At 37.4% G+C, this 27,403-nt stretch overlaps 2 protein-coding genes across 7 annotated transcripts in view; both read right to left on the reverse strand.

The window, feature by feature from the left end:
- Positions 1-6,547, reverse strand: part of PAPOLA (poly(A) polymerase alpha) — a 45,358-nt gene extending 38,811 nt beyond the window's left edge. For 2 of the 3 annotated variants that reach the window (XM_030484493.1, XM_030484494.1), the window contains exon 1: positions 6,212-6,546. In XM_030484493.1, the coding sequence (XP_030340353.1) occupies positions 6,212-6,219 (8 nt within the window). In that variant the 5' untranslated portion in view covers positions 6,220-6,546. Of the gene's footprint in view, positions 1-6,211 lie in introns of all 3 variants that reach the window. The other variant, XM_030484491.1, reaches the window with a different exon arrangement.
- Positions 6,548-7,394: 847 nt separating this feature from the next.
- Positions 7,395-27,403, reverse strand: part of AK7 (adenylate kinase 7) — a 28,185-nt gene continuing 8,176 nt past the window's right edge. For 3 of the 4 annotated variants that reach the window (XM_030484501.1, XM_030484500.1, XM_030484503.1), the window contains 12 exons: positions 27,077-27,165; positions 26,437-26,527; positions 24,919-24,996; positions 24,083-24,232; positions 22,693-22,821; positions 22,238-22,388; positions 20,596-20,724; positions 19,325-19,390; positions 17,391-17,588; positions 13,315-13,535; positions 9,772-9,930; positions 7,395-8,609 (listed from right to left, as the gene is read on the reverse strand). In XM_030484501.1, coding sequence (XP_030340361.1) covers positions 8,574-8,609; positions 9,772-9,930; positions 13,315-13,535; positions 17,391-17,588; positions 19,325-19,390; positions 20,596-20,724; positions 22,238-22,388; positions 22,693-22,821; positions 24,083-24,232; positions 24,919-24,996; positions 26,437-26,527; positions 27,077-27,165 — 1,497 coding nt within the window. In that variant the 3' untranslated portion in view covers positions 7,395-8,573. The remainder of the gene's footprint in view (positions 8,610-9,771; positions 9,931-13,314; positions 13,536-17,390; positions 17,589-19,324; positions 19,391-20,595; positions 20,725-22,237; positions 22,389-22,692; positions 22,822-24,082; positions 24,233-24,918; positions 24,997-26,436; positions 26,528-27,076; positions 27,166-27,403) is intronic. The other variant, XM_030484502.1, reaches the window with a different exon arrangement.

Below are 27,403 nucleotides of genomic sequence, written 5' to 3' on the forward strand. Positions count from 1 at the left end.
CACAACTCCAAGCATGTTTAGAGATTGCTTTAAAATAGACAAACCTTTTCAACATCACAAAGACATTTAAGATACAATTCTGGGCTTTTTTTGTTTGTTTCCAGCCAACTGCATACACACATGAAAATTTTGCTCCCTCTCTGCTGTGAATATGAGCTACCTGTTAATAGCACAAACATCATATATAAGTTGTAGAAAATGACGTAGAGTTAAATTTAACACACTATTGTTGTAGATCTGGTTTGACCTAAATTTTTTAAGAGCATATGCTGACAGTTTAAGCCATCTGCAAATTGGACAACAGCTACAGTCATTTAATTCTACTGTTATGATCCAATATTTCATATTCAAATATGAATTCATCTCATCTCAGATAAACGTACATGCATTTCTTCTCCCATATAAAAATGGAAACACACACTAAGTTCTAGTCTGCACTAAGCTGACAGCAGTACAGCCAAATGACCTTTTTTTCTTCACAACCTAAAGTTTTGGTAGGCAGTATATTCTTATATTGTTATCAATAACTACTGAATTAAAAAGAACAGACCCTGGTAATATAGCCACTGCTAAAACCACTTCGCAGAAGAGTGTGGAAGCAGAAGGAAAGGAAAACAAACAAAAAGTAAACCCAAACAAAACACAAACACAACACCTAAAGCTTCTAAGAGGCTTTATAGTTTCCAAAGCTGTACATCTTTAAACTCCTTCAAATGGAAGTGACTACACATTATTCAAGGGTAGAAGGGGGAAAGACTGTGAGTTAAGGGTAACACTTTCCAATGCATCTTTTAAAGATCAATGCACCTTTAAAAAGATCTTTTAAAGATGTGCACTGAACACACATCCACATAAACTGAAAAAGAGCAAATACAGGTACTTAACTAAGAGTTACATAAAATTTAAGTACTGTAACTTTTTACAACACCAAAACCTGTCTCTAGGCTCAGAAGAAACAAGAGCCCTGTCACAAACTTCTTTTTCAGGTATGCTTTGTGTTTTATCCTCCCTCTCCCCCCACTTAAAACCCCGTCTTTCTAAGCACTTCTTCCTCTTCTCTCCCAGTATTCTACCTCAGTTCTACTAGTAATATTTATACTGTGTTATTTTAGTTAAGAGTTTATGCTTCTTATAACAAAATACAGTTGAAATCAGCATTGCATCATCTAAACATCATACTCCTGAAATTTAGTATGCTTCACAGAAATAAAAACCAAGATAAACTGAAATCTTAAAAACAGATGTTATAATATTTAACAAATTGTAACAGTTTGAACTCCACATAACTTTTAAACTCGTCTCTAATCCACTCCGAAGTAAATCTTAACCACCTAAGATCTAACTCATCTAAATGTGTGCCAAGTGCAAGCAAAAATCCCTTTCAGCTTTCAGCCATCAAGCTTTTGCTACAAGTCATACAAACCCTTTCACAGGTCACTAACCTCAGCTGGGGATTAAGTTTGCCCAGGCAGACATGTACAGTAAGGCCAGCACTGGCGAAGCAAGAAAATCCATGCACTGCTAAATGTCTTAGAACAGTGTCAACAACCCACATAACCTTAACTTTAAACTTCAGTCAGGACCTTCAGGTCATTCAGTCTTGCCTCCAGATATCAAGACAAAGTACACAGCTTCAGGAATCTCAGTGACTACCCTCTCCTCCCGATTTGCCTATACTCATTACCTCAGTAAAATTCAGTGTTTCTTATTTACTGATGTAAGACACACCCAAGCCAGATTCCTGAATACTGGTCATCACACCATCTGGTCAGTTGAAGCTAAATTCACACAGCTCAAGCTCCACTGTGTCAGATTTCAGAGGAAGTGTTTTGAGGGGTTTTGGTTGGTTGTTGTTCTAAAGACTTCTCCAACAGGACTACTTTAAGCCAGAAACTTTAATCTGAAATTGAGAACACCATTACTCCACACAATTTCAGAAATCTAGGCCAGAAATCTTAATGAAGTCTGTGCAAATCTGTTACTGGGGAACTTACATTTTAGATGGTTAAGACAATCCATCTGTCCTTCCTGAATGAAAGTTTTAGTCTCTAGCAGAAAAACTGCTAGATACTATAATTACACCATTAAATAAGTTTTCAACTGTCAGTATGAGATTTGAACGTGAGTAGTGGAGCAAGGACAGGCAACGTACCTACGAAAGGAGAGACTCACCTGGCAGAACAAATATTCATACACATTCTGCTAACCTTTGACTCAGGCCTGAATTCTCACAGACTGAGTTCTCTGGCTCTTCCATTTGTACAGAACAGTGAAGGCAGAATGTCCAAACACACACTCATCCAGAAGATTCTTACTAAACAGCTTCAGAAGTTTCTCAAGTTTAAATAAAAGGAATTTCTACTGAACTCTACAGGGAGCACTTGAGCCAAAAGTGAGGTTTATTACTATTCTGGAGACAAAAAAAAAAAACCTCCAGAGGCAGCAATTTAAGAAATTGAGTAAGGTTGAATAAAAAGACAGAGGAAGTATCAAATGAAGAGCTAGGAATCCCGTAAAGCATTTCACTGCAAGAGATTAACTTGTCTCAGCAGTGAAATCTGCTCAGCCCAAAATAACTGGGTTTCCAAATTCTGTGGGTACCTCCATGTTAACAGGTATAAACGCAGTCTTTTTGGAGTGACATTAGAAGACTGGGATCTATTGCAAAACCACATATTGCTATCTATTGCTATCTAGCTCCTCAGTACCACATCTAACAAATGACTTCTCATATAGATTTTTTAGTTTATTCTTGATTAATAAAGCTATCACTTCAAGGCAACTCTTCTTCTGAAGTTGGTCCTGTGCTTTGCAAAGTTGGAAATAATTTAATTCCCACCATAACAGTCTATAAAAACCTGAGCGCTCTCTGTTCAGAAACATACTATTTTTCCACTCCCAATTGGTGCAAGCTATTTTGAATATAGTGTTGTACTTCTGGCATACAAGTGGACAGTCGCCAATTAAAAGTAAAGAAAACAATGACATCGCATATGTCTAAAGCAATGTTCAATGAAAGAAAATACAGTCTTACTTCAGAAGTGAGAATAAGCTTGGCTGTCTACAATAAAGACTGAAAAAACTAATTACAGCCCAGCACTCTAATATGAAAGTTACCAATACCAACAAGTTAAGTTTATGACACTTTTAAGTGTCTGGATACATGACTCAATGCATTTTTTCATTTCTGGTTAATAATAAAGTCTTTTGCAATGATTTCAGCTGACACGGAAGTTCAGTAAAGAAGCTCTAAGTGCAACAGCATTGGTAGCTTAAACAGGAATAGATTCATGGTGTTCTTTCTCTATTCAGAGGGTCAGAAAGGCCAAGGTTACATAAAAAGACTACATCAATCCATGTAAACGTGGTTGCTGCTTCACTGAGTTAGTAGCCTTTCTGTGTAAAACCCAGCCCTAACTGAAACTTAGTGAGCTTCATTTCTCCCTACCATCTCACATTTCAGATAATGCCCGGGAACATGCTGTACCAAACAGTTCACTAAAATGTATCTATCTTCATAATAGGGGAAATATTTCACCTTTGTTTCTAATCAGTTTTTGGAACAACTGAAAGTTTGAGTGTCTCCCCTTATGCAGCTGCTATCCCTTCACACAAGAGATTAATGACAATTATAACAAAAAGTCACATAAGTTCCTAGTATAACTTTAGGTTGGGGTTCTTTTTAAGCATTAAAAGGCTTTTGCAAATGCTGGCTATCAGTATCAGCAGAACCCAAGTTTGCTTTCTAACTACTGATGTGCCTTGTATATAAATTTGCTTGGTTCTACAGTTTTGTACCATACTGCTAAGAGAAATATACACATGTATACACAGTGCAATATCAACAACTCTGTATGTCTCTTGAGAACTCTGAACTAACATTTTTAAAGCAGAGTGATGACAATCTCCAATTATATGGGAGATCAGCTCTGACTAGGCCTGTCAATTGTAAACACCTCCCTAAAAAAAACAAAGTTTAAAGGATTTCTTGAAAGGTCAGGACAAAAACATGCATTTTGTTTGTCATCTTGAAAGTTTCGGAGTGACACACAGTTGTTCTACTCAAACAGATTATCATTCAAAAGCATGAAAACATCAGCTGGAAAGAATTATGCAAAAAAGGGACATTCTAAGTTTGCCCTTTTTTTTTTTTTTCTTTAAAGTTAAGTCAGAAGTATCACTTCATAAACTCCAGAATTAACATTACCAGCACTGCAACTTAGGAGCATTACAGTGCTCATTTTGAAGTCTTGACTGAATAACACAAAGTCAATCATTCCAAACATACAAATGACAGAACAAATGCAGAATCTGAGAAAGCTTTGCTTTCCTTCACTCAAATAAACCTCCTGTACTAGTGAGGTCGCCAAGTAATGTTTATACTGAAAACAGCAACACATTAGTGTAAATTTAACTATGCAATGTTATTTAAAAGTTTCTAGTTGAAGTATCATAAACACCTACATTAAGAAAAATGACCGAGTCATTCCAAATTTGTCAAAGTTTAAAATCACTACTATTACAACTCACAGAAGGAGCCCAAACTTTAAGATGATGTTATTAAGCATTCAGAATTTATGCAGTCACAACAAAATAAACTAAGAATGAAAGCATGCAGAGTAAATACCCTCCCATTTTCCTGAGGCCCAAAAGCCCAGCCAACTTCAAAGCTGGTTTCCGGTAGTTTTTCACTGCCATAATGAACATGTGCAAAACTTATCTATAAAGACATTGTATCTTCATTATACAAGCATCAAAAGCTACTTGGCATAACCATTTTCCTTTCTGCATGCACCCACTGTGTTCTTCCTGCTATAAACTCTCTCAGTTAAGTTCCCCTCATGTTATCTAACCCACGACTAACTTACCAGTATTTTAGACTGAATAAAACAAGCACAACAGGCAAGCGTTGTTATTCTTCATGTAAAGTTTAAACATTTAAAACGATAGTAAATAAACCCCAGTAATAACAGTGAAACAATAATGAATAATCCCCAATAACTGTAGCAAAACAAAAGTAAATAATCCAAAATACTTTACATTTCTCCTTCAGTGGAAAAAACAAACAAACAAAAATATAACACAACACACAAACAAACCCCCACAACAAAAACACCCCGAACCTAGCATATAAACACGTCTTATTCTTAAAAGCCACTTGACTACCTACCCATCGCTAGTTCCCTCGACTTATACAGTATGATAAAATACTAACATTATGGACCACGGAACTGAGGAGATGGAACTTCTGTTGCTCAACCCGAGACCGTTAAAACGTCGGTGAGAAAAAAAATACGAAAACAAGAAAAAAAAAGAAAACCAGGTCGGGGAGGAAAAGGCAGGAGGTGGGGTGAAGGAAACCGACGAAGAAACTGGGATGAAATGAAATTCTGTCCCACTTCGTTACTCATGACTACCAGCAGGGTTACGGTCCGAAGCTCAAGGCCTACTTTTTCGGCGAGAAAACCCCCTGGCTCCCGGGCGGCGGAATGACGGGGCGAGGGGGTGGCGAGATGCTGCCGTCCGCTATCGCTACCGCCGGCCGGGGGCGCTGCCCGCACGACCGGCACCGAGGTCCCCACGGCGGCCTGGCACTGGAGCCACCGAGGAGCGGACCTGAGGGTTGCAAGGACAGCGGGCTCAGCCCGGGTCGCCTGTTAGAACCGACGCCTGTGTCTCCCCTGCCCCGGAACGAAGAAAAATTGCTCGCGCGGCCACCGGGGGAGAGGCTTTGTCAAGACTCCGGGGAGAATAAAGCTTCATCTTTCGCAGCCGGAGCGAGAACAGGATAAATATGCGGCACTTCGCATGACCTGACTCAACAGTGGTCAGAAGGGCCCCACCGCAGCCACCCGCCCCGTGGCTGCTCGGCCCCTCATGCCTGCCACTATGAGATCCCGAAGGAGCGGACGACGACAACAACGGGAAAGCCACATCAGCACCTCCTTCGGGGCTCACAACGATAGCGGGGAACACGACAAGAAAGCCCGCAGGTCCTGGCGGGCTGGGTGGAGAGCAGCGGCTCCACAGCCCCGCACACTGCGGCACCGGAAGAGCCCGGGACCGGAGAGGGACAGGCGAGAAGGGGAAGGGCGAGAGCCAGCAGAAAGGGCCTGAGCGGGCAGGCAGCACGGGGCGCTACGAGGAAAGCACCGAGTAAAAGCCGTCAAAACCCAGGCCTTTAAGACACTCCGCGAGCTTTCCAACTTACAACGGCATCGTCTCTCCGGCCCCTCCTCCTCCTCCTCCTCCGTCGCCGCCACCACCACCACCACCGCGTCGTCCCCTTCTCCCTCCTCCTCTTCTTCTTCTTCGTTCTCCCCCACCACTGCCGCCTGCGGACCGGTCACTCGTCCCGCTGGGAAACGGGAATCGTGACCATGATACGCGCCGGGGTCAGGCCTCGGAGAGAAGAGAAAGCCGCTCGGTAGGCCCAGCCACCGCCGCTTCACTTTCCTCTTCCCCTCCGGCCTTCTAACATGGCGCCCAGACGCTACCACAGCAACGTCCTAGACCAGGGGGGGCCTGACGCAGCGGCGCGGCCACCCCCGCATGTCGCGCACGCTAGCTTGCCCGCGCATGCTCAAGCGGCCACGAGACAGAAGGGCATCTTGGGAGTTGTAGTTCCGGTGTGGGGGCAAGCTGCAGTTTGAAAACAAAGCGCCAACGGCTGCGGGGCGGCGCGTGCGTGGTGAGGCGGTGCTTGGGTCCGGCGCCGCTGGGTTCACGCCGGGCGAGGCTGGAGGCGGTCGGGCCGCGGGGCGGACGTGGCTAGGGGCCGTTGCGCCGCGGGGCGGTGTTCGGTGCAAGTGTCGGTGTGCTTGGGCACCGGGGGCTGAGCGACGGGAAGAGCGGACTGTAATCGCCTCGGGGACTGAGGCGGCGAGACCGCCCGCGCGTTGCGCCTACAGCTTGGGCTTGGAATTGGAATCGGCCCGCTGGCTGCATGCGAGGCGCCGCCGGGGAGTTGGGCGGCCGGCGGTGCCCTCCGCTGGGGGATGCCACGGCCCCGGGGGGGGAAGAGCGCGGGGGAAGGCACGGCGGAGCCCGTAATGGGCTCACATCGGCCGAGCGCAACCCGCTGGAGGCCGCGCTTAGTGCCCCTGAAAAACGAAGGGTTTCGGTTCAAAGCGGGAGCTGTGCGTGTCTCTCGTTACCTGCATCGGGCTTTGGGCTTCGGGCTTCATGCCCCACACAAAACAACGAGATCCTTTTCTAGGGTTTTGGGGTTTTTTTTAAAAAAAGAAGCTCTGCCTTGATAGGCTGCATAAATGTCAGAAACTATTCAAGAAAAAAAACCCCGAACACTCTTTACGGATTAGCTCAAAACTTTATTCTTAGAAAAGTAAATGTATTACAGCAACTCTACAGAAGCAAACCCAACTCTTTTTTTTTTTTTTTTTTAGTGTCCAATTTTCATCTTTACTCTGAAAAGTAGGATACCCAAACAAAATTTCTCCAAAGTTACCTATTATTTAATGTTTGACTGCCTCATGTGATAAACGGTAATTGAACTGGCAGCATAAGAGAAATTCAGATCTCAAAGAAATCTGTCTCTAGAGCTGGAGATGATGGTTCTGAACTGTGTTCCTGGCTATCGTCACTGACCTGGCTGTGTGACTGTGAAAACAAATAAGACTGTTTCTCTGTAAAAATACAAATATATTTAAGACAGTCGGGCATTAATACATCTAAAATGCTAATGCTAAAAGTAATAGATGAGTTTAAAGTGTTTCTGTATTGTCATTCTTTCAGTTTTTCCTCTTTTTCCCTGCCCCCCCCCCCCTTCTCTCAAACAGTCCTTGCTTTCTGTTTTGGCAAAATTCTGTATTTGTTTTACACCAAATATGCTGCCAGTTTCAGTTGTGTCTGCAGAGATATTGACAGTTTCTGTGAGAGGTATGTGAAGTCAACAAAAAATGGAATGCCAGCCACATGCTGGAAAGTCTAGATTCTCCAAGAATCTATAAAAAACATGTATCAAATATTGAATGACAGGAAGAATTAAATGAGAACTACGCCCATTTTTGATACCAAACAAAACCCCGAGGTTTATAACATACCTATGCTTGGAATGCACTGTTTACTGCTATGCATGACTTTTTGCCCCTTGGTAGCTGGGAGGGGAAATAGGAGAGCTTGTTGCTTCTGTTCATTACTGTTTTCAGTGAAAATGCCTTTTTTCCCTTTTTTCTAAGAAAAGCTTTTCTCAGCCTAGCTGCCTGCATTCACTATGGATCAGGACAATATATTGCTTAAATAGAACATGGAACTGAAAAAAATCAAGAAAATTTTGGAGAGAACAGATTGATTACAGTTCACAGTTTCAAATAGACGTGAAATACAGAAGTGTATATCTATTAATATGTGCAGTAAATGGTACTTTTATAGAAGAAATATTAAAACCCCAATACAACTTAGTAATAAAGTATTAGAAATAAAAACAAAGATTACATAATAAACCTAAACAAAAGTAATTTCAAAAACTAAGTATTTTTACATAAAATTCATTAGGAATGTTCTCTTTTGTATTTCGCAATTTCTACAGCTGACAGGAGTGAACGTTTGTCTCATTAGATATCAGGGCTGTTCTTGAAGAGATATTCTGCCTAGAAACAGAAGAGTTTCAAAGTTATTTTCAAGTCTCCAATTTTAAAATTCATGCAACAAAACAAAAATATAGTGGGTAACATCACTTTACACAACACTGCAGAAAGTATTAAATGGCTCTAAAATGTAATTTCTGGCAGACACATGAAAGAAGCCTCGCCCCCCACAAATACCATCCACGTCGTCCCTCTTGGTAGGTAGCAGTCGCCCATCTCTATTGTGAGCAAGAGAAGGAAGTGAGCCCTTTATGGCAGTATTTGTCACTCTATGGTAAATCCGAGGGAGTACATGAGGGCCTGATTTCTGGACCCAGAAAAGTAGATAATACTTGATCTTGAAAAGTTACACATTTGGTAGGGAAGATTTCATGCTCCTACAGCTACAGGCAGTTGGCACTCATCAGTGAGAAAAAACGGTTAAAACAACTCAACATTCCTTATTGCCTGAAGTGGCACACAACATTTCATTTTAAGCTTTTGCTTGGTTAATAAAATGTTTCTTTTCATCAAAACAATGAGAGCTTATTAATAAGTTTCTTAGGTTGCACAGGAAGAACAGCGGTACAGCAATAACTTTGCAGCATTTGAATTCTTGTCTGAGTGCAAAGCTGACCCACCCTGCTTTCTGGCGAGAGCTGAACTAGGTAACTTCCTGAGGTCCTTCACAACTGGAATTATTCAATAGATGTCTTATAGGATTTACCCATTAATTTATTTGTGTATTGTGAAGGAAACTACTGAAGGGCTTTAATTTATTATTACAATAATGTGTTCTGTTGTGCCTAGAGGGGTGTGAGCAGGATAGAGAGTGATGTCCCCCTTTCTGCGGCGCTCTACGTCACAGCAGAACTGGCAGGGTCCCTAAGAGGTGCGGAGTACACATGCCAAAGAGATTCTGGTAGTGATTCTTGTCCTATTACTGTTTAGCAAAGCTGGACTGTGTCCTTACTTGATACACAGTATCAACTCATCCCCTAAAGAGTGGTTGCTGGTTTTTTTAGTTTTCACAATAATTACTGCTTACCAGAACTGCAGATCCAAACCCTTAATTAATTTTTACCATGACTGAGGAAAAAGATTTTCAGTCCTTATGTTAACAGAGATTCTTTGGGTCTCTATGAATATTCAAACATATTTAAGAAATATGATGTAATGTCCTCACCAGAAAATCAACTGGATCATCTGGCCTGATCCTACAGCATTCGTTTATCCCTTGCATAAGCGTTGGCATGACATTCCTCATTAAATAGTTTCGTAGTGGAACGGATTGGGCCTCCAATAACTCTTGTTCTTGTCTTTTCACTTCCTCCAGATGTTTATTCTTCAAATAATGAACAAAATAATAAAGAATAAGGTTTATAACATTTCAAAATCAGCACTTGACTAAATAATAATGGTGGGTGAGAGATAAAAATAGTGTTAGAGGTTGTGATAGAACTTTAAAATTCACAACTTGGCAGGAAAAACTATGAACTGTTTATTAAATTTAGAGCCCATGGCACACTGAGGACAAGGAATTAAACAAGATGAAAACTGAAATAATCTCCTTAGTAAAATTATTTTATTTTTCTCTCTTTAACACTTAAAAGAAGCTTTATTCTGAAGCCTCCCTGTGGTCCAGTTTCTGTAAGGTATTTGGCAAAATGGTTGGAATACACTGTATCATTTCAAAAATTTGTACTATTACAAATGCAGAGCATTTATTTAGGGTCCTTTGAACTGGAAGGGGAGGAGAATATTTTTACTGAGAAAAGAGCCCTGACTAAATAACTATAAATTGTGATGGGTTTTTTGTTTGCTTGTTTTGGGTTTGGTTTCATTGCTTTGTTTTGTTTTTATTTAATTTATGTCAGTTTTTAAGGGGGGGTGAGGGTTAAATAGACCAAAACCACAGTGAATTACATCTGTTCACATCAGCTACATTTATTCCTAAATTGAGGTTAAGTCAAATACAACGATTACACTCAAAAAGCAGGAGGGGTGGGGCAATGAAACTGCTGCGAGTTTTGATTTCTTCCATTTAATAGCAATTGATAGCATGCATACTTGCAATAGCTGTAGCCAGAAGATTACTCAAAGCCATTTTTATTGTCCACTCTTCATTCATTTTATTCATCAGTAGCCTGAGTCATCTATACATAGAGCAAGCAGATGATACTCTGAAGATTGCCTTTCTATACTCAAGGCATAACACAAAGGCAATGTTCAGTTAAAACGGATATACCAATGTCTGGAAAAGATATTTACCTTATTCACTCAGTCCAGGAGTGCTACTGAATAAATCCTGCAAGTGGTCTTTGGCCACTACTCAGAGACAGCAGCTAATCTATAGTCTATCACAGGGCAAATGAATAGTTGCTTAGAGTTCCTGAGCATCTGCCTATTTAAAAGGGTAAACTTAAGCACGCATTTAAACATCTGCTTTAGCTTCGAATAATATGGTTTACTCTCTTGAAAGTTAGACGGCTTTGGATTGAACATAGCTAAAAATGTGTTAACTGCCCTTACTACTGTTTTAGACAAGTTCACAGAGAGTACAAAATGCTTTTTAATGTTGAATGAACTGTAGATAAGCATAGAGGTAACAAAGAAAACTTATTTACAAGCCAACATCAGAGAAAAGTAAATGCCTCTTTAAAAGTGAGAAATTTCGAGGTATTATTTCTCTATAGGTGTGCATGGGCATTCAAATGTAAGAAAAGGATTTCCCTGCAGAATGATCAGGTTGTTTGTAAATAGCCCTAAAAGATGACAATAGAAGAACTGCCTTCTGGTGAAACAATCTGACTTTGGGTGTGAACAAGAACATTCTTAGAGCATGCATTTTGCATTATTTACCTAAAATGTCCTTAGGTGTGGCAAAGTAAATAAGGACAAAGCATCATGTGCAAATCCTGTGTGGTCAAGTAGCCTAAATACCAAGTACTTAGTAAAGTATTAGCAAACAAAAAGCATTCTTCCAAGTGTATCAGGTAGTCCTCGCTGAACTGAGGACTCAGCTCTCAAAGGTGTTTCTCTCGCAGGCTGAGAAACCTTTCTGCATTGCAGACTGGAATACTCATCAGTGTTGAGTTAAAAATCTTGTTTGGAAGGCATGATAATTAAGACTTGGGCAGCTGCTTAGAAGTAAGGTGAGCAAATGCAGTCCTAGAAGACTGGTTATGGCAAATCACTCTTGATTATAGTAGATATTTTTAAATTGTAAAAAAAAAGAGCTACAGCACAGCCACAAGGTATTGTTAGCCAGGGAATGAAGAACTCATCTACACGAAACAAATAAGCAGGCATTTCTTTCTTGCAGCGCTGGGTGCTAGGTGGAATTTCTACAATTCAAGCACACCCCATGCCGATTTTGTCATTACATTAATATACAAAAATTACAAGGTAGTATACTGCCAGTTACAATGATTGGTTAGTGGTTTGCATATAAGTATCATATTTGCTGTGCCATTCTCTTCTGTTACTATGCTTGCACGGAGAAAGGGTCTTCATCTGGGCAAGGGTCTTCTTGATCTGTGGGTATGTTTTTTAGTATTACAATGAAGACAGTTCACTTCAGAACACCTTAACATTAAATTTTGTTGCCAAATTGCCCGGCTAGATATCTGTCTTACCAGGTTGTCAAATAACTCATCCTATATAAATAGACCCTAGGTGCTGTGGTTATGGTTCAGAGAATAAGGACTAAGGCTAACATGATCCAGAGAATAGAGACTTCAAGCAAAGCAGCGTCAGATTTCAAGCAGCACAGCAACCCATACATCATTGGTTAATAAATGCTAACATAATGTTAACTTAAAGGCTAACTTCTTAAATCAAGATGTTCTGATAGCTGTTTCACAAACAAACACAAAATATAGAAAGATTCAGTAAAACTTAAGATAATCTGCAACGTTTTCGTAAAAGTATTTTAAAGACATGCTGATACCAACATGCCAAAAAAATGCTATGCTTGTAATCAAAAAGAGACTATATTCTTTAGGTTGGGCCTTAAAATGCACTGTGAAGAGAGTCTTAACCCAGATCTAAAGTATGAAATTAGGAACTAGAGAATTTATGCCACGCTTTCCAAGTGTATTTACATAACAAATTGTTGGTGTTTTCCCAAATCTGGGTTCTTTCACCAGGTGTGCAAAAAGCCAGTAAAGACACAGGATCAAGGTATTTATTTCATGTCTGCAGAGATGGGTGCTAGGTGGTAATTCCACAAAGCTAGCACAGCAATGCCTCTCAAATCACAAATAAGTGTACACCAAACATTAACATAGTCAATCTTCTAATACTTATGTATTATTATTCTATGATTGGCTAAAACTTACTCCCCTAACAAGTAGATTAATATGTACGCTCACTACAACTTTTAAGATTTCCACTTCCTTAATCTTCTGAGCAGGTGGTAGGCCCGGGGTAGGTGGTCTGTGAGTCGGTGGTTGTGATCTCCCCCTGCCAGAATTACTTTCCCCTAGTTTGATCTGGTTTTGGCAACTCTAAATGGTACTTCACAGACTGTTGCCCTAACAAACCATTGTTCACTTCTATGGTCACCATCTGAGGCAGAGGTAGATTGCTACCAATTGTTAGAATTCGAACAAGTCCACCAAACAATTTAGCTAAGTTAATGTTAACCTTTAAGTTCTGACATCATTGGAAGCCATCTAATACACATAAATAATAATGGTTTCCCCCAAAACATGTATTAACCTACCCACTCTTCCCAGTTTGCCATCCTTTCAGCCCTTTCCTCAGCTTCTTTACGCTCTTGTTCAGCTTTTTCTTGAGCTTCTTTGACAAGGCGTTCCTCAGCCGCTTGGCGTTCCAATTCTTCCTTTTCTTCATCTGTCAAACCATAATTGCGAGGTTCCCCAATTTCTTTGATGATCTCTTTTACAATAAACCTGTTCTCAGGGTCTTCAAGTTTGGCTACATCTTTTAAATAATACAAGAGAATTTGTCAAGGATTTCGTAAGTTATCAATGGACATTATTAAATAACTGCAAGACCTAAAAACATAGTGTTCATGTTGTTTAAATTTTCAAGCACAAAATGTTTTCAATTTCTTATAAATGTCATTTTTTTGCTACAGAGAATTAAGTTTTCTACATCTGATTTTCTTTACCAGTTTCAACTAAAATAGTTTGTCTTTTCAATATGATGTAAGGGAGACATGGTTTAAAGTAATTTTTACAACTATTGTGTTTATCCATTGCAGCTCAGCTAAATTTTGAAACTTGAAAATGAGGTTATTCAGTTATCAGAGATGTTCCTGTCACCAATCTTATGTCAACTTACCCAGGTGCATAAAATCACCAGCTCTTCACCTCATCTCCCCCTCAGGTTACACAATAGGTTGTTAAGATTTGGCAACAAACTCCAAAGTTTTCACTCATACAGATTTACGAATACACAGATCTATCTCTAGCTGAGCTTTTACTGTGTTATATCTACAAAACAAATCTGTAACTTCATGTAGGAGCATAGACTTTCTCTTTCATTTTATTCCTCCTGCTTTTTAATTGCTGGAGGCTACTTGCATATTAAACTTAAAAAAAAAGAAAAAAAGAAACAAACAAAAAAGCTCAAACCAACAGAAAAATGGGGATGGTCTCCAGAGCTTTCTGGGCTCCATATGCATTCAGTGTGTAGAGGCATCTGGCAGAAATGGTATAGAAATGTACATGGAAAAGAGGGCATTTCAGGTATCCGGAGAAAACAGAGATAAAGGTCTGGTTCAGTACTAAGGGACTGGAGATCCAAAGGGACAGAAATGGGTAAGGAGAGCAAGCAGAGGAAGGGGCAAAACCAGAACAGCTAGAAAACAGACTTTAGATGAGAATCCAGTAGTCCCTACTCCACAGTCCTCTGCCTTATGAAGTTATTTTGAAAGCTGTTGGCAAAGCATGCTTCCACTTTCTTTCTAATCATCAATTCAGAGGGAAGATAGTTGTCCAATACTAACACATTATTCCAAGAGTTTAAGTGTTTGCGATTTGGACCCAAAGTCCAAACTATGCTAACGGATTGAGGAGAAAGCTAACATAATTCTACATGGTAAGATTTCTTTCACAGCTTCGTCTTTTAAAAATTCATGAATTAAATTGAATTATGGAATCATGGAATGGTTAGGGTTGGAAGGGACCTTAAGAGCATCTAGTTCCAACCCCCCTGCCATGGGCGGGGATGCCTCACACTAAACTATGTCACCCAAGGCTCTGTCCAACCTGGCCTTCAACACTGCCAGGGATGGAGCATTTACCACTTCTTTGTGCAGCCTGTTCCAGTGCCTCACCAGCCTCACAGTAAAGAACTTCTTCCTTATATCTAACCTGAAATTCCTCTGTTTTAGTTTGAACTCATTGCTTCTTGTCCTATCACTACAGTCCTTGATGAAATGTCCCTCTCTGGCATCCTTGTAGGCCCCCTTCAGATACTGGAAGGCTGCAATAAGGTCTCCACACAGCCTTCTCTTCTCAAGGCTGAACAGCCCCAATTTTCTCAGCCTGTCTTCATATGGGAGGTGCTTGAGCCCCCTTATCATCCTTGTGGCCCTCCTCTGGACTTGCTCCAACAGTTCCATGTCCTTCTTATGTTGAGGACACCAGAATTGCACACAGTACTCCAAGTGGGGTCTCATTAGAGCAGAGGGGCAGGATCACCTCCTTCCTGAAGTATTATAAATTTAATGAATAATACATTTTCTACGTCGAGCAGTCAATTTTTTCTGCAATTTTAGCTTCATCTGGGTATACAAATCAGAGAGCAAGCCACTTTTCTAGTCATTTAAAGTATTGCTAAGAATACTGTCAGCATTGGATTTGAGGTCTTCAAGGACTGCATTTTTCTCTTAGATGGCCAAGCAAGATTACAATGCAAATATTACACTGATCGTAATTAACTACATTTATCCTCAGAAATATGTATATATATACATATTAAAAAAAAATATTAGTTTAGCACTGATGCTAATTGAGAGGAAAGGTCACCAGAAAAGGAGTGCAGAAATTAAGGTCATCGAAGGAAATTGCTGTTTTAAGTTTAACGTGCCTTTTGTAGATGATCTAATATGCCTGTATCACCATCCCCAGATGAGAAAAACAAGACACAAGATAACTGACTTGCAGACTTCATGCAGTGAGTCACTGCAGCAAAGTAGGGTTTCCAGAATCTTGAAGCCCACTCCTTTGTACTAATCATATTTCAGACTCAGAAAAAATAATACTCATAAAAGCAATTCATAAAGCCATATGTTACAATTTTCTAAAATTAAGGTAGAAGAAAATTTTGATTATTTTTAGTCAATATTTAACAAAACAGGCACAATTTCTGTAACCATTCCCCACTAAATTCCTTCAGAATATGACTGAGAAAGCAGGTGGCTTTCTGCTTAAATCTGATGCTACTTGATTCTATGGATCTGATAAACCAACTGGAACATCACCTAGAATGGAGGGGTATTGGCAGAGCGGAAGGTTCCTCACTGAAGTAATCTTTGTAATCTGTTGTTACCATTTTGCAACGGAAAGCTATATGCTTGCATACTTCAGAGGGTAACAATGGGTGATATGAATATAGGTAAAGAGGGAGTTCCTGAGATAAGCAGGACCTAAAGACAATGCTTCTTTGAAGATCAGAATCAACACTATAAACTGAATGTGAAAATCATCTGGAAGTCACTGAACAGCACAATTGAGATACCTCAGTAATTAAAATTAGCAGGCCAGTGTGTTTCCTTATTTGGAATAGACTAAAGTTTAAAAGTAATCTCAAGAGTAATCTGCAGCATTCTATCATAGAGTATACACCTTATAGTCCCCACCAAAATAAAAGACAGTCTTTGACAGTGCTACTGCTTGCATATCCAGAAGTGTGTGAGATAAGAATATGACCAATTGATGGCATCAGGCCTTAATGTTTACTATTTCTTACATTTACTTTCTGTAGCAGAATTACCTCAATTCTAAAATGATTATACTAACACATTACTTTTTTCTGCTGCTACACTTCCTAACAACACATGTATGGTATTCTCAAGATAATTTCCATGACTGACATTAAATAAGAGAACTTAGGAAATCAATTATGGATATGGTTACTCAACAACTAACTTGTCATAAGTCATCTCAGATGGACATTCCAAATATCAGCAGTTGGATTTTAGATGGCAGGTCTTCCTTTTGCTCTTTTATTGCTACCCTTCCCTCTCCTACCCAAAAAAACCCTCCCCTGCTACGATTTTCCTTAAAAATGCTATCACCCTGATCTTGCTGGTTTTGAATAATCAGATGTTAGTAGTCTCCTCAAGATTTCCCAGTGATTACAATTTTCTAGATAGTGTGTAGAGAAGACAAATTTTCTCACATACAGGTATAGTGCAAAAGATATTCAGTCCTAGCCTTCTACCTTTAACTTCCAATCATTTTCTTTCATGCTTCATTATTTACAGATTAACCATATATTGTAATGGCATACATATATAGCTTATGTAGAATAAATATAAGCAACAATAATACTGAAAGTCCATAAGTCTATTACTCCAATCTGAAAGGGTTCCAGATCCTAAATCAGAAAATTATTTTGAAAATAATTTAGCCTACAAAAATTAACAATTAAACCTTTTTTTAAAAAAACCCCAAGTTAACTGTATGAAAACAACTCAGAATCTTTATATTACAGATATTTTTGCAGGTATATAATTAAATATATATGCACTCTGAAATGTTAATTAAAATATTATTTATATATGTACAATTACATATTAAATCTACTAATTTTATTATCTCATACCTATAAACTGAGGATGTATTTCAATTTCATCAAAATAGTTGAGAACAGTCTTATCATCTGTGTTTAACTCTCTGAACAGATTCAAAGCTTGCAGGAACTGGTCCTGGGTATAATGAGTTCCAGCAACAACGCTCTCTGGCAGATTTATTATTCTGTTTATAAGGAATTCGTCAGATGCAGTCAAAGAAATAACAAATTCTGTGAAGAAGAACACATTATCAGTGCCCATCGATTTTTATTGTTTTTCATCTTTCTTACCTATTTTAATAATAAATGTTAAACCATAATGCAACATAAATTGATGTGAATTGTGTATATCTTTATAGAGAATTTAATTATCAAATGCTTATATTCCACTTCTCCAGTTAGAGCAATCCAACAATACTAAGAGACATGTCTATAAAGAAGCTACATACTCCAGTTTCACCGAATTGTTGCTTAGCACTATCAACAAGACTAATCTTCCAGAAAGGAGCACAAAAATCTGAAGAACAGCAATGCAGTGTTGTCCACGTTTTCTGAGAAAGCTATCATACAACCAATACGTGTAATAAGAATAGGAGGGGGAAAAAAAAAATCTTATGAATGCAGCAAATAACACTGGAAAATTTAACAACTCATTTGTTTGTCAAGTCACCAAAAGTCATCATTCTGTATTTTGAATTTTAATCTCACAAATAAAGGTGTACAGTTGAATTAAAGTAAATGTAAAAAGAAAAAATCAAATAGTACATTGGAGATACTATGACACCATGTGCCATAAAATTTAGTGTTAATGTTATTTTAGTATTGCTGGTAGACAAAACCACCAGATACCTTTCAAGGATCCCTAAAAAAACCCTGTCTCTTCACTTCAGAAGTCTTATATTTGTAGTTTCATTATGCTGAATCTTGCAGTATTTTATTAACTCAACAGTCAATTCGTATTTTTTAAATGTGACTTCATACAATTTATCAAAATATATTCTGATATTTCTATTAATATAATTACTCAATACTACTGAAACCTGTTAAATTAACAAAGCCAGAAGTAATGTTTCTGGTATCAGAGAGAAATTTTCAGAATCGAGCACAGACAGAGGCCCCTCGACTCTTCCCCAAAAAAATAAAATCCAAAAACAAACCCAAAAACCTCCCAAAATCAACAAAAATATCCTTTTTGGACCTGATTATCCTTTTGGATTCTGATTTCTTAAACACGCTTTCTCCAAGGTTGAGAAATCAAACCTTTGTCCACCTTCACACAAGTGCAAGGACTAATGAATTTTTCAGAGTGTTTTAAATTTTTTTCACTTTCACTGAAGCCAGTAAATGACCATTTACTGAAACAATAAGCATTTGAGATAGTCAACCTTTATCCTATCTAACTGTCCACATCCTGTAATGCAAAATACGCCAAATGTATTGTTTGAATGTAATCAAAACTTCCAAAGGGATCAAGAATAGCGAAAACACTAGGATGAAGCCATTTCTGCATAGACAAAACCCACTCCATTTTAATTCCCAATTTAGCTGAATGCATTAAAAAGAAATTGATAAAATCTTTCAAGATATCATACTGAAGACAAATTTACATTTTTTTTATATGCCAAGTTAAGGAGGTAATTTTTATTCATTATTAGCTGCTGTATTCACAACAAAGGCAGCCACTACTACTCTTACCAGCCAACAGTTGATGGCATTTTCACAAAAAAAAAAACACCAAACAAAAAAAACAACCAAACAAACAAAAAGAATAAAATACCCATAAACTGAACCCAAACCTTCCTTGTGGTTAATTGTTCACTTTCAAATAAAGGGCAGCAGCATTACACAAATTAGATATTTATTCTATGTTAAATATGAACAGATGGAGTGTATTTTAGACTCCTCGTTGGTGGCAGCACGATTTGAAAACTCCCCAGTTTATTTAAAAAGAAAGCTATCAAACTTACCAGGTGTGATTAATGTATCATATTTAGGTATTTTGCTTTTTGCTCCTTGTTCATCTTCACTTTCCACTAAAACAAAAGTAAGAAATGATTGACATTTTAATTTGAAGCAACGCTGTCATTATATTTGCTAAAAATGTGCCCAGTCTATATTCAAATTATATTATTATTTATTATATTATATTTATAATTATATTATAAATTAATAATTATTATAGTATTAAATAATTTTATTATATTAAATTATTAAATTATTGAATAATTTTATTATATTGAATTATATTATTATAATATTATTATTATAGGCACAATTATATTATTGTGTCTATATTCAAATTACACTAGTTGTTGGAAATCAATCTGTCCTGGAAAACATATAGAAGATTCAGTAAGTAATTCATGTTGCCAGCCACCACAGAATTCTACCCTGAGACACTGATAGTTGTCTGCCTATACAGTGGAAGTATGCACATACATACACAATTTTAAAATGTGTCCAATTTTAAAACTGCTGTCCTGATCCTGGCCTCTCCTCCTTGCAAAGTACATCATTCTGACACAAAAATGGAGACAAGGCACAGAACAGTGAGTAGAAATGTTTTACAGTAGTTTGGTTAAAATGGTTTCTGCCACTGAGTGTCTGCTGTTCTGAATACTCAGTAAAACTGCCCGAAGAGAATCAGCTGAGCATGATAATTTACAGCCCAGCATATTAAACTGAATAAGACTGGGTTTTGTTTTCTTTCAAATCTCACAATGTAATTTACACATGGAGATAATTCTTGATCCTAATACATGGACAGTGGTTGCTCATAATTAGAAATGCATGTCACAGAGCTCCTCTGAAGTCGTATCTGCTCTAGCTGATCTAACACAGCCACTCTAACCTGGCTCAGAAACACATACTGGCGCACTGGCTGGATCCCCTCATTAAGCAGCCCTTTAAATATTATGAAGAAATTCTCCCTCAGAGCTTGCTTGAGTAGAATGGACCAACGCAGAACAAGAAAGTATCCTCACATCTGTGCATTTACTTAGCACTTTCCCAGGAAAGAAAGTCTGAAAACTATCTTGTGCTTAATTTAAATAAGGTGCTTTATAACCTTTCTTACATTTTAATCATCATAAGAAAACAGTTTTGTTTTGTGTCCTGTGCTGCAGTCATTGCAGTGCTAATGCACTTCAACTAATATGGCACTGAGAACAATAATGATGACAATATTAGCAGCAATAAAAACCAAAGTAGCAATAAAAACAAAAGCAGCAGTACTTACAATTAAAAAGGTCATTTGCCTGTTCATAGGTCTCTGGGAACCCATCTAAAACATATCCCTGATTCCTACAAGGCATAGATTTGAGCTTGTCCTTCATAAATTTAAGAATATACTCATCATCTAGTTGACCTAAGACACAAAGAAGGTTAATAGGTACTTAGTTTATAGCAAAGAGATATCTGAAATTATTTTACTAACATTTAATTCACTTATTGGAGAAACTTCTATTTAGACCCTAAAAAATATGTAATTTGAGTTACTGTTTGTATATTACATGTTGTCAGCGATCTATGGAATATAAAGGTGTAGCTACAAAATAAAATTACATTCATGTTTACAAGGTTATAAATATTAGAACTTTTAGGATACTAAACATGAAAATAGTGTTTTTGGGGTTTTTTGTGGGGGTTTTTCTTGATTGTTTATTTGTTTTTAAAATAATGCCATCAGATTTAGTGGAAGCAGCAAAGAAATATTTACAGGGAAAAAACCCACGAGACGAGCAATAATGTTCTGTTTACAATTAACAGTAAGACTTAAAGATAGTCCTGCAAAACAAACATGAAATAGGTTTTACAAGTTTCATTTTCAGATGAATAGATTGAGATATGAAGTGGTTTATTAACTTGGCCTACATGGTTGCACAAATATGTGGGAGTTAAAAGTTTGGTTTGACCTGATTTTTTCTCCTTTTGCAACCATTGACTCCAGTTTTCTACTTCATTTTGCTTTGGCTTTTAAAAGTCTTAAATATTTATAAACCCTTGTAATCATAACAGTATGTTACTATTTTAAAAGACATTATTATTTTAAACAACAAATCAAGACATGCAGAAGAGATGCTGCCATAGATCTCATTACTGAAGCTTCTGGGTGCGTTACAAATTCATTGCTTTGGAGCTACACAAGATCCAAATGAGGTAAACCTTCAGTGATAGAAAGCGTTATTAAGGAGGATCACTTTATACTGCATTGAAAATGTTAAGCACTAGGTCAAAAACTACATGATTTTATTCACATATAGATGATAATTAGTACTTTCCAGTAATGGCAATTTTTGTAGACCTTTTTCGATCTGCAGGCTTTAGAATTGTTTACAGGATTCACTAAATACTATTTACACTTTAGAGATGGCCAAAATGAGGTATAAGGTACTTAAAACCCACCACAATCTCGTATGACTAATTATTTTTCTTACTAGAGTACTTTTCTTCTTTGCAAATTTGATAAAGATATTCACAAACTTTTATATAAATTATGTTCCCTGTTCCGAGAAGAAAATGTTATTAAAATCCAGCCAAGAATTTAATGCTTCTGAGTATACCATTGTCACTTATACATCAAATTATAGGCTAAAAAGAATTATATAAAATGTATAAAAAAGTAGAAAGATGGAAGTTCTACAATTAAAAAAGCACCACAGTTTTTCAAAAATATACCACTTTTAATATACAATTTACATAGTGTAATTATAATGTATTAGATTTTTAAATAGGGTACAGGTACACACAAATGGACAGGGCATGATTCTTGCTTTTAATAGGAAGTAAAAGTTCTAAAGCAAAAATTTATTTCCTGATTTTCCATTGGATAGCCTTGCACTAGTTACCTAAATCCCATCTTAGTACTTTGTGCCTCCTACCTGCATTCTGCTCCATGTTTTCTTTTACTGCATCTAATAACTCCTGTGCCTCTTCTACATTTTCGCCCTGCTCCTCTTCCTCACCATCATCTCCCTCTCCCTCTTCTCCCACATTGTCAGCGTCTAGTTCTTTAGGAGCCACAATTTCCTCCTGACAACAAGAACAGAAATATGAATAGGCTTAGAAATTCCATACCCAAATTTCTTTTATACAAAGATGTAATAAAAGGAAAAAAAAAATTACACAATTCATTCTATGTATGCTCCTGGACAGTGAGATACTGAGCAACCTTCAGTCTCTAAAAAGAGTTCAATGCACCCCCCAGAGGTGATCAGTATGTCAGAAGATATTTCCATTCTAAAATAATGGAATTAAAACTACTTTTTAAATCATGCCATACAATTTTAAATCACAGAATGTAAAATAACAGTAATATTAGAAAACAGCAACATACCAGATTTGCTATTGCTTCAGAAATCACATCTTTTGATTTAATGTGATGTAGCTTGTAGTGTTTGCAGAGTTCTTCAGCAATGGTAGATTTGCCAACCCCAGGAGGACCATGAACGAAAATTTTGAGAGACTGGAAAAAAAGGATAAAGATATACCATCATTCAAACAATATGGATGTTTTTATGTAAAAGAACAATATTTTTACTATAACTAATGGGAAATAACAATTATAATGAAAACTGAAAATACATTTTAGTTTTATTCATTTTTATATTTCTCACTGAATATCTCCTGTATCATCCACAGGCTTTGAGGAGCACAATTAATTTAAATGTGCAATGTTACCATTGGAGAAAAAGCATGCTTCTATTTAGTAGACTCACAGACCAGTTTGTGGCAGCACTATTCGTGTTTGTATGATCAAAAGAGATGAAACACAACCCCATAGATAGGACACAGTGAATTTTGGAATGAGGTGGCAGACACTCTACTATACACATGCAATAGCTCAGTTTCCCAGCTGAGGCAGAGTTGCTGTCATCACAATGGTTATTTTGACCTCAGAAATTTCAGGTCTACTTGGTATGTCTATATTTTGTACCAATTCTCTTTTTAATTCGGTGCATTTGTAGTCAGATGGAGTAGTTTAACCCAATCACTGATCTGATAATTCTTCCAGAGGTACACAAGCACTTCTAATGAACAACATTGATCAATTCTAGTTGTATTTTGTTTTACGCCTCCTGAACTTCTGTTCAAAGTCTGAACGAGATTTATACATGCTGAACAACTCCAGCATACCAATAAATATGTGCAGGTTTGCCAGCCTTTTTCTGCACCTTTCAATAACCTTCCCTATACATTTCAATACGGAAATTCTAAATGTTAAGCTAATATAGAAAACAGCAAAGTTGTTCAAAACATTACACAATAGAGCAGGGTAAAATGCATTGCAGTTGAATATCCTGGCTGACTAAATATAATGAAGGACACAAAATACTCACCTAACTACTGACTATTATAAAAAAGTTTAAATAATAGATACACTTATTGTGCTCTTGGAGAAAAATATACCAGGGATGCCATATATCGCATGCAGAAACTAGTTTCACACCAGCAGCTTCTCCATCAGGAAGCTTATTTGCATTTACAGGGTTTCAGTTTTAGGCATAAAAGAAAGAAAACTTAAGGATTATTGTTTTAATTAATATTACCTCTTTTTTTAACTACTTCAATTTTCAGTTTTTATGTTCACTAATCTGTATCAGTCTTTCATATATTTTTACTTAAAGAAATTAAAGCTTGTGTTTATATAACCATTTTATATAGCCATTTCTATTGAGGAAAGGAAACAAAGGTGCACTTTGAAATAGCATACCCCCAACCATTACCAGTAATCCTCGACTTTGCTTGTATTCCTTGACAATTTGCTCAATGTTCTCCACCAGTCCCTCCTGAGCAACCCACTTAATGTTGAAAGACTCTTTCACAAGCCCAGATTCCATTCGCAGGTTGACAAGCAACATATCCAAATGCATTTGCTGAGGGAGCAAAGCTACATTTACTTACAGACTTAAGCTATGCCTGTTAAAAAGAACACTGTTAGCTTAAACTAAAGACTAGAATGGAAAGAATTAAAGCATAGGGAAAAAAGTTTTGTGCACAAAGCAAAACAGACATTTTAAGCTTTTTAAAAATATGAATATTTTCCATATATATTTGTATTTAAGTATTCTCATGAACTATTAGAACATGAAACATTAAACAATCATTCTGTACAATGCAAAGGTTTCATATAATTGCAGGGAATAACCTCTTTCATAAATTTACCAAGTACCATCTTCAAACTACCCAGGTTGTAATTTGTTTATTTCTCCTATGAACAGTTTATTCCAGATAACTAGATGAGTACAATATAATTTATGTATGCTGTGCTCATCAATCTTAGTGGCACCCCATTATTAACTCTTTTTTTTTTTTTGATATTTTTATCATTTTGTGTAGGTTTTGTTAGAATGCTCCAGTATGCTCGGTGCTTTTCTAAATCAGGCTGTAACTCCTCAAAATAATCTCTTCTATGATGGTTAAAATATGAGTCAAACTCACTCTATATATTTTTATGCATGTTTTAGAGTTTAATTTTTCTGGTGAAATAAAAAAAAATTCTATATTTCATGATATTATACTTATCCTTTCCCTAAGTAATAAAAAGAAGGAAAGTACTGACTGTTAAGTCTTTGCTCAGGAATGCATTTTCTGTTGGAATCTTCTCAATTTTTCCTGGTCCAACATTTTTACTGATACACTATCAAGAAAAGAAAAATACAGTTACAAATCAAATTCTTAGAAAAAATTGAACAGTATTTCTGTGTATAAAATATGTGCTTTAAATTTTATGTTACACTAACACCTGAAAAATCAGTATACTGATTTGAAATAGACAGATTAAAGAACAGTATATTAACTTCAGTGTAGGTTTAAACAGCTTTGTTTTGCTATATACCACTTCCTCTTTAGTACTTGCAATTAAATAAAACTAAACTAAACTAAACTAAACAAACAACAAAAAACACCCCACAACCCAAGCCCACAGCCCAAAAGATTCCTTAAAATTGTAAAAATAGATATAGAGCATCAGATCAAATCTACATATATTCCAGCACTCTGTCTCAAATGATGTCAATTAGTGGACAAAAGTAAGAATTATAGAATCATAGAATCAAAGAATGGTTAGGGTTTGAAAGGACCCTAAGATCATCTAGTTCCAACCCCCTGCCATGGGCAGGGATGCCTCACGCTAGACCATGTCACCCAAGGCTCTGTCCAGCTTGGCCTTGAACACTCCCAGGGATGGAGCATTTACCACTTGTTTGGGAAAAGCATATAGGATAGTCGTTCCAGATACTCTTCTAATCTTCAACTATTTTCAGCTCAGAGACTTCCTAAACTATAAATAGCTACTGTGTATTTAAGTAACTCTCAAGGCATTTCTCTCCGTGTACCTTGGCTGGTACAGCTTCCTGCCAAGATAGCTCTCTGCAGCGCTCTCTGCAATGCTCTCTCTACTGGAAACTTCCTGTCTCTACAAGAACTGTCCATTGACTCATGCCCTCTATTTCCCGTTTGTAAACAATCACATATCCATGAAAGCACCCAACCACGTTTCTTAGGGTGCCTAGCTGCTTCTCAACAGCTTTTAGTGAAAGACTTCTTTGAAAGTCTTTGGGAAGTGGACTACACCAGCTTGTTCACCCTTACCCACATTTGCTATCCACATTAAAGAACTTCAGGAGGTTTCCAAAGTATTTCAAAGTACTTTTTGGAAAGTATTTCTTGGAAAGTATTTTACAAAATTAACACAGACTCCTCCCAAATAGATCATATGTATCGGGGTGTTCTTTTATTTATTATAATTAAAAACAGCTTAAAGACTTTCAGTATCTAATTAGAGTACTATGAATCCCATACCTTTCTTATGTAAAATTTCTCCTTAGGTTAATAATAATACTGCAAGAATTAATTCCGCAAATTCAGGTCCAAATGATGTATTTTGGACAAAGGACAGAAGACTCGGAGGATTTCAAAATAATTTTTTATGTCATTACACAAGATAATTCAGGAAGATCTAGGAACTTCTACTTTAGTAAAATGTATATTTTTTAAAGCCTTAAAGATACCGGGGGGGGGGGGGGGGGGGGGGGAGGAGGGGGAGGTGGGAAAGAAGAAGAAGAATCAGATCTCTTACCTTTACTAATTCTTGCAGAGTGTGCATAGATGAATCTACCGCAAGGATATAATGAGACTTGGGCCTGTGGTCTGCTACGTTTTGTAACACTCTGAAACACAGCAAGCACAGTCAGGGCCAGTAGTTGGAGGAGCATACTGGGCTTTTGTTGTTGAATGCTTTTCAGAAACAGTACAAAGGGTTTGTAAAATCTTGCAGAACTTTTCAGATCATGTATTTTCCTTAATAAAGAAGCACAGCTAGATATTTTATTTGAAATTTGGAAAGAAGTTTAAAGGATAAAAAGCAACATCTGTAGAAGATACTAACTTAGCCTGTTGTAGAGTCCATGATCCGTTTCCAGTCCTGTGCTAGTTAACTGGTATCACACTCTGGATGGACTATTGCTAGTCATTTCTTAAAAGCTTAGTACCAGTGCAACAGTCAGATAAGGTTTCCAAAAGTCTATGTCTAGTACCATGTCTAGTACTAAAGAAACTTAAGTCTCTGACTCAGTCAGAAAGGCCAACGAATGTTCTTAAACCCACTCACCCCAATTTAAAAGCATCAGTACTCTCTAGTAGATCTGGATTTGTCATCTAGCTACGTATCAATTATTATCCAGGGGATTTTTTTATTTTTTTATTTTCTTTTTACTTACGCTGCTAAATCAAGAATATGAATGGTTGGAATAAAATTGTTTCCATCTCCAAAAACAGGTATTGCAGGTGTCTCACTAAGCCAACCTATCTGAAAATACAAATAGAGAATGAAGTGTGGAGAAAAAGGTCACTTTTAACTAGATCTAAAAAAAGGAGCATTTGTTTACTACACAAATCTCTATATTCAGGATTTAAAGTTCAGTTTCTTGAATTATTAATGGAATTGCAGTAGGGAAAGAATTCTTGAGAAACACAGACTGGCAGCCTACTCAAACCAAGAAACTTTTTTTTATAGAATATAAAATATTCTTTGCTCTTATTCAAAT

This window comes from Strigops habroptila, chromosome 4 (genome assembly GCF_004027225.2).
Source record: "Strigops habroptila isolate Jane chromosome 4, bStrHab1.2.pri, whole genome shotgun sequence".
In the NCBI taxonomy this organism is placed as follows: Eukaryota; Metazoa; Chordata; class Aves; order Psittaciformes; family Psittacidae; genus Strigops; species Strigops habroptila.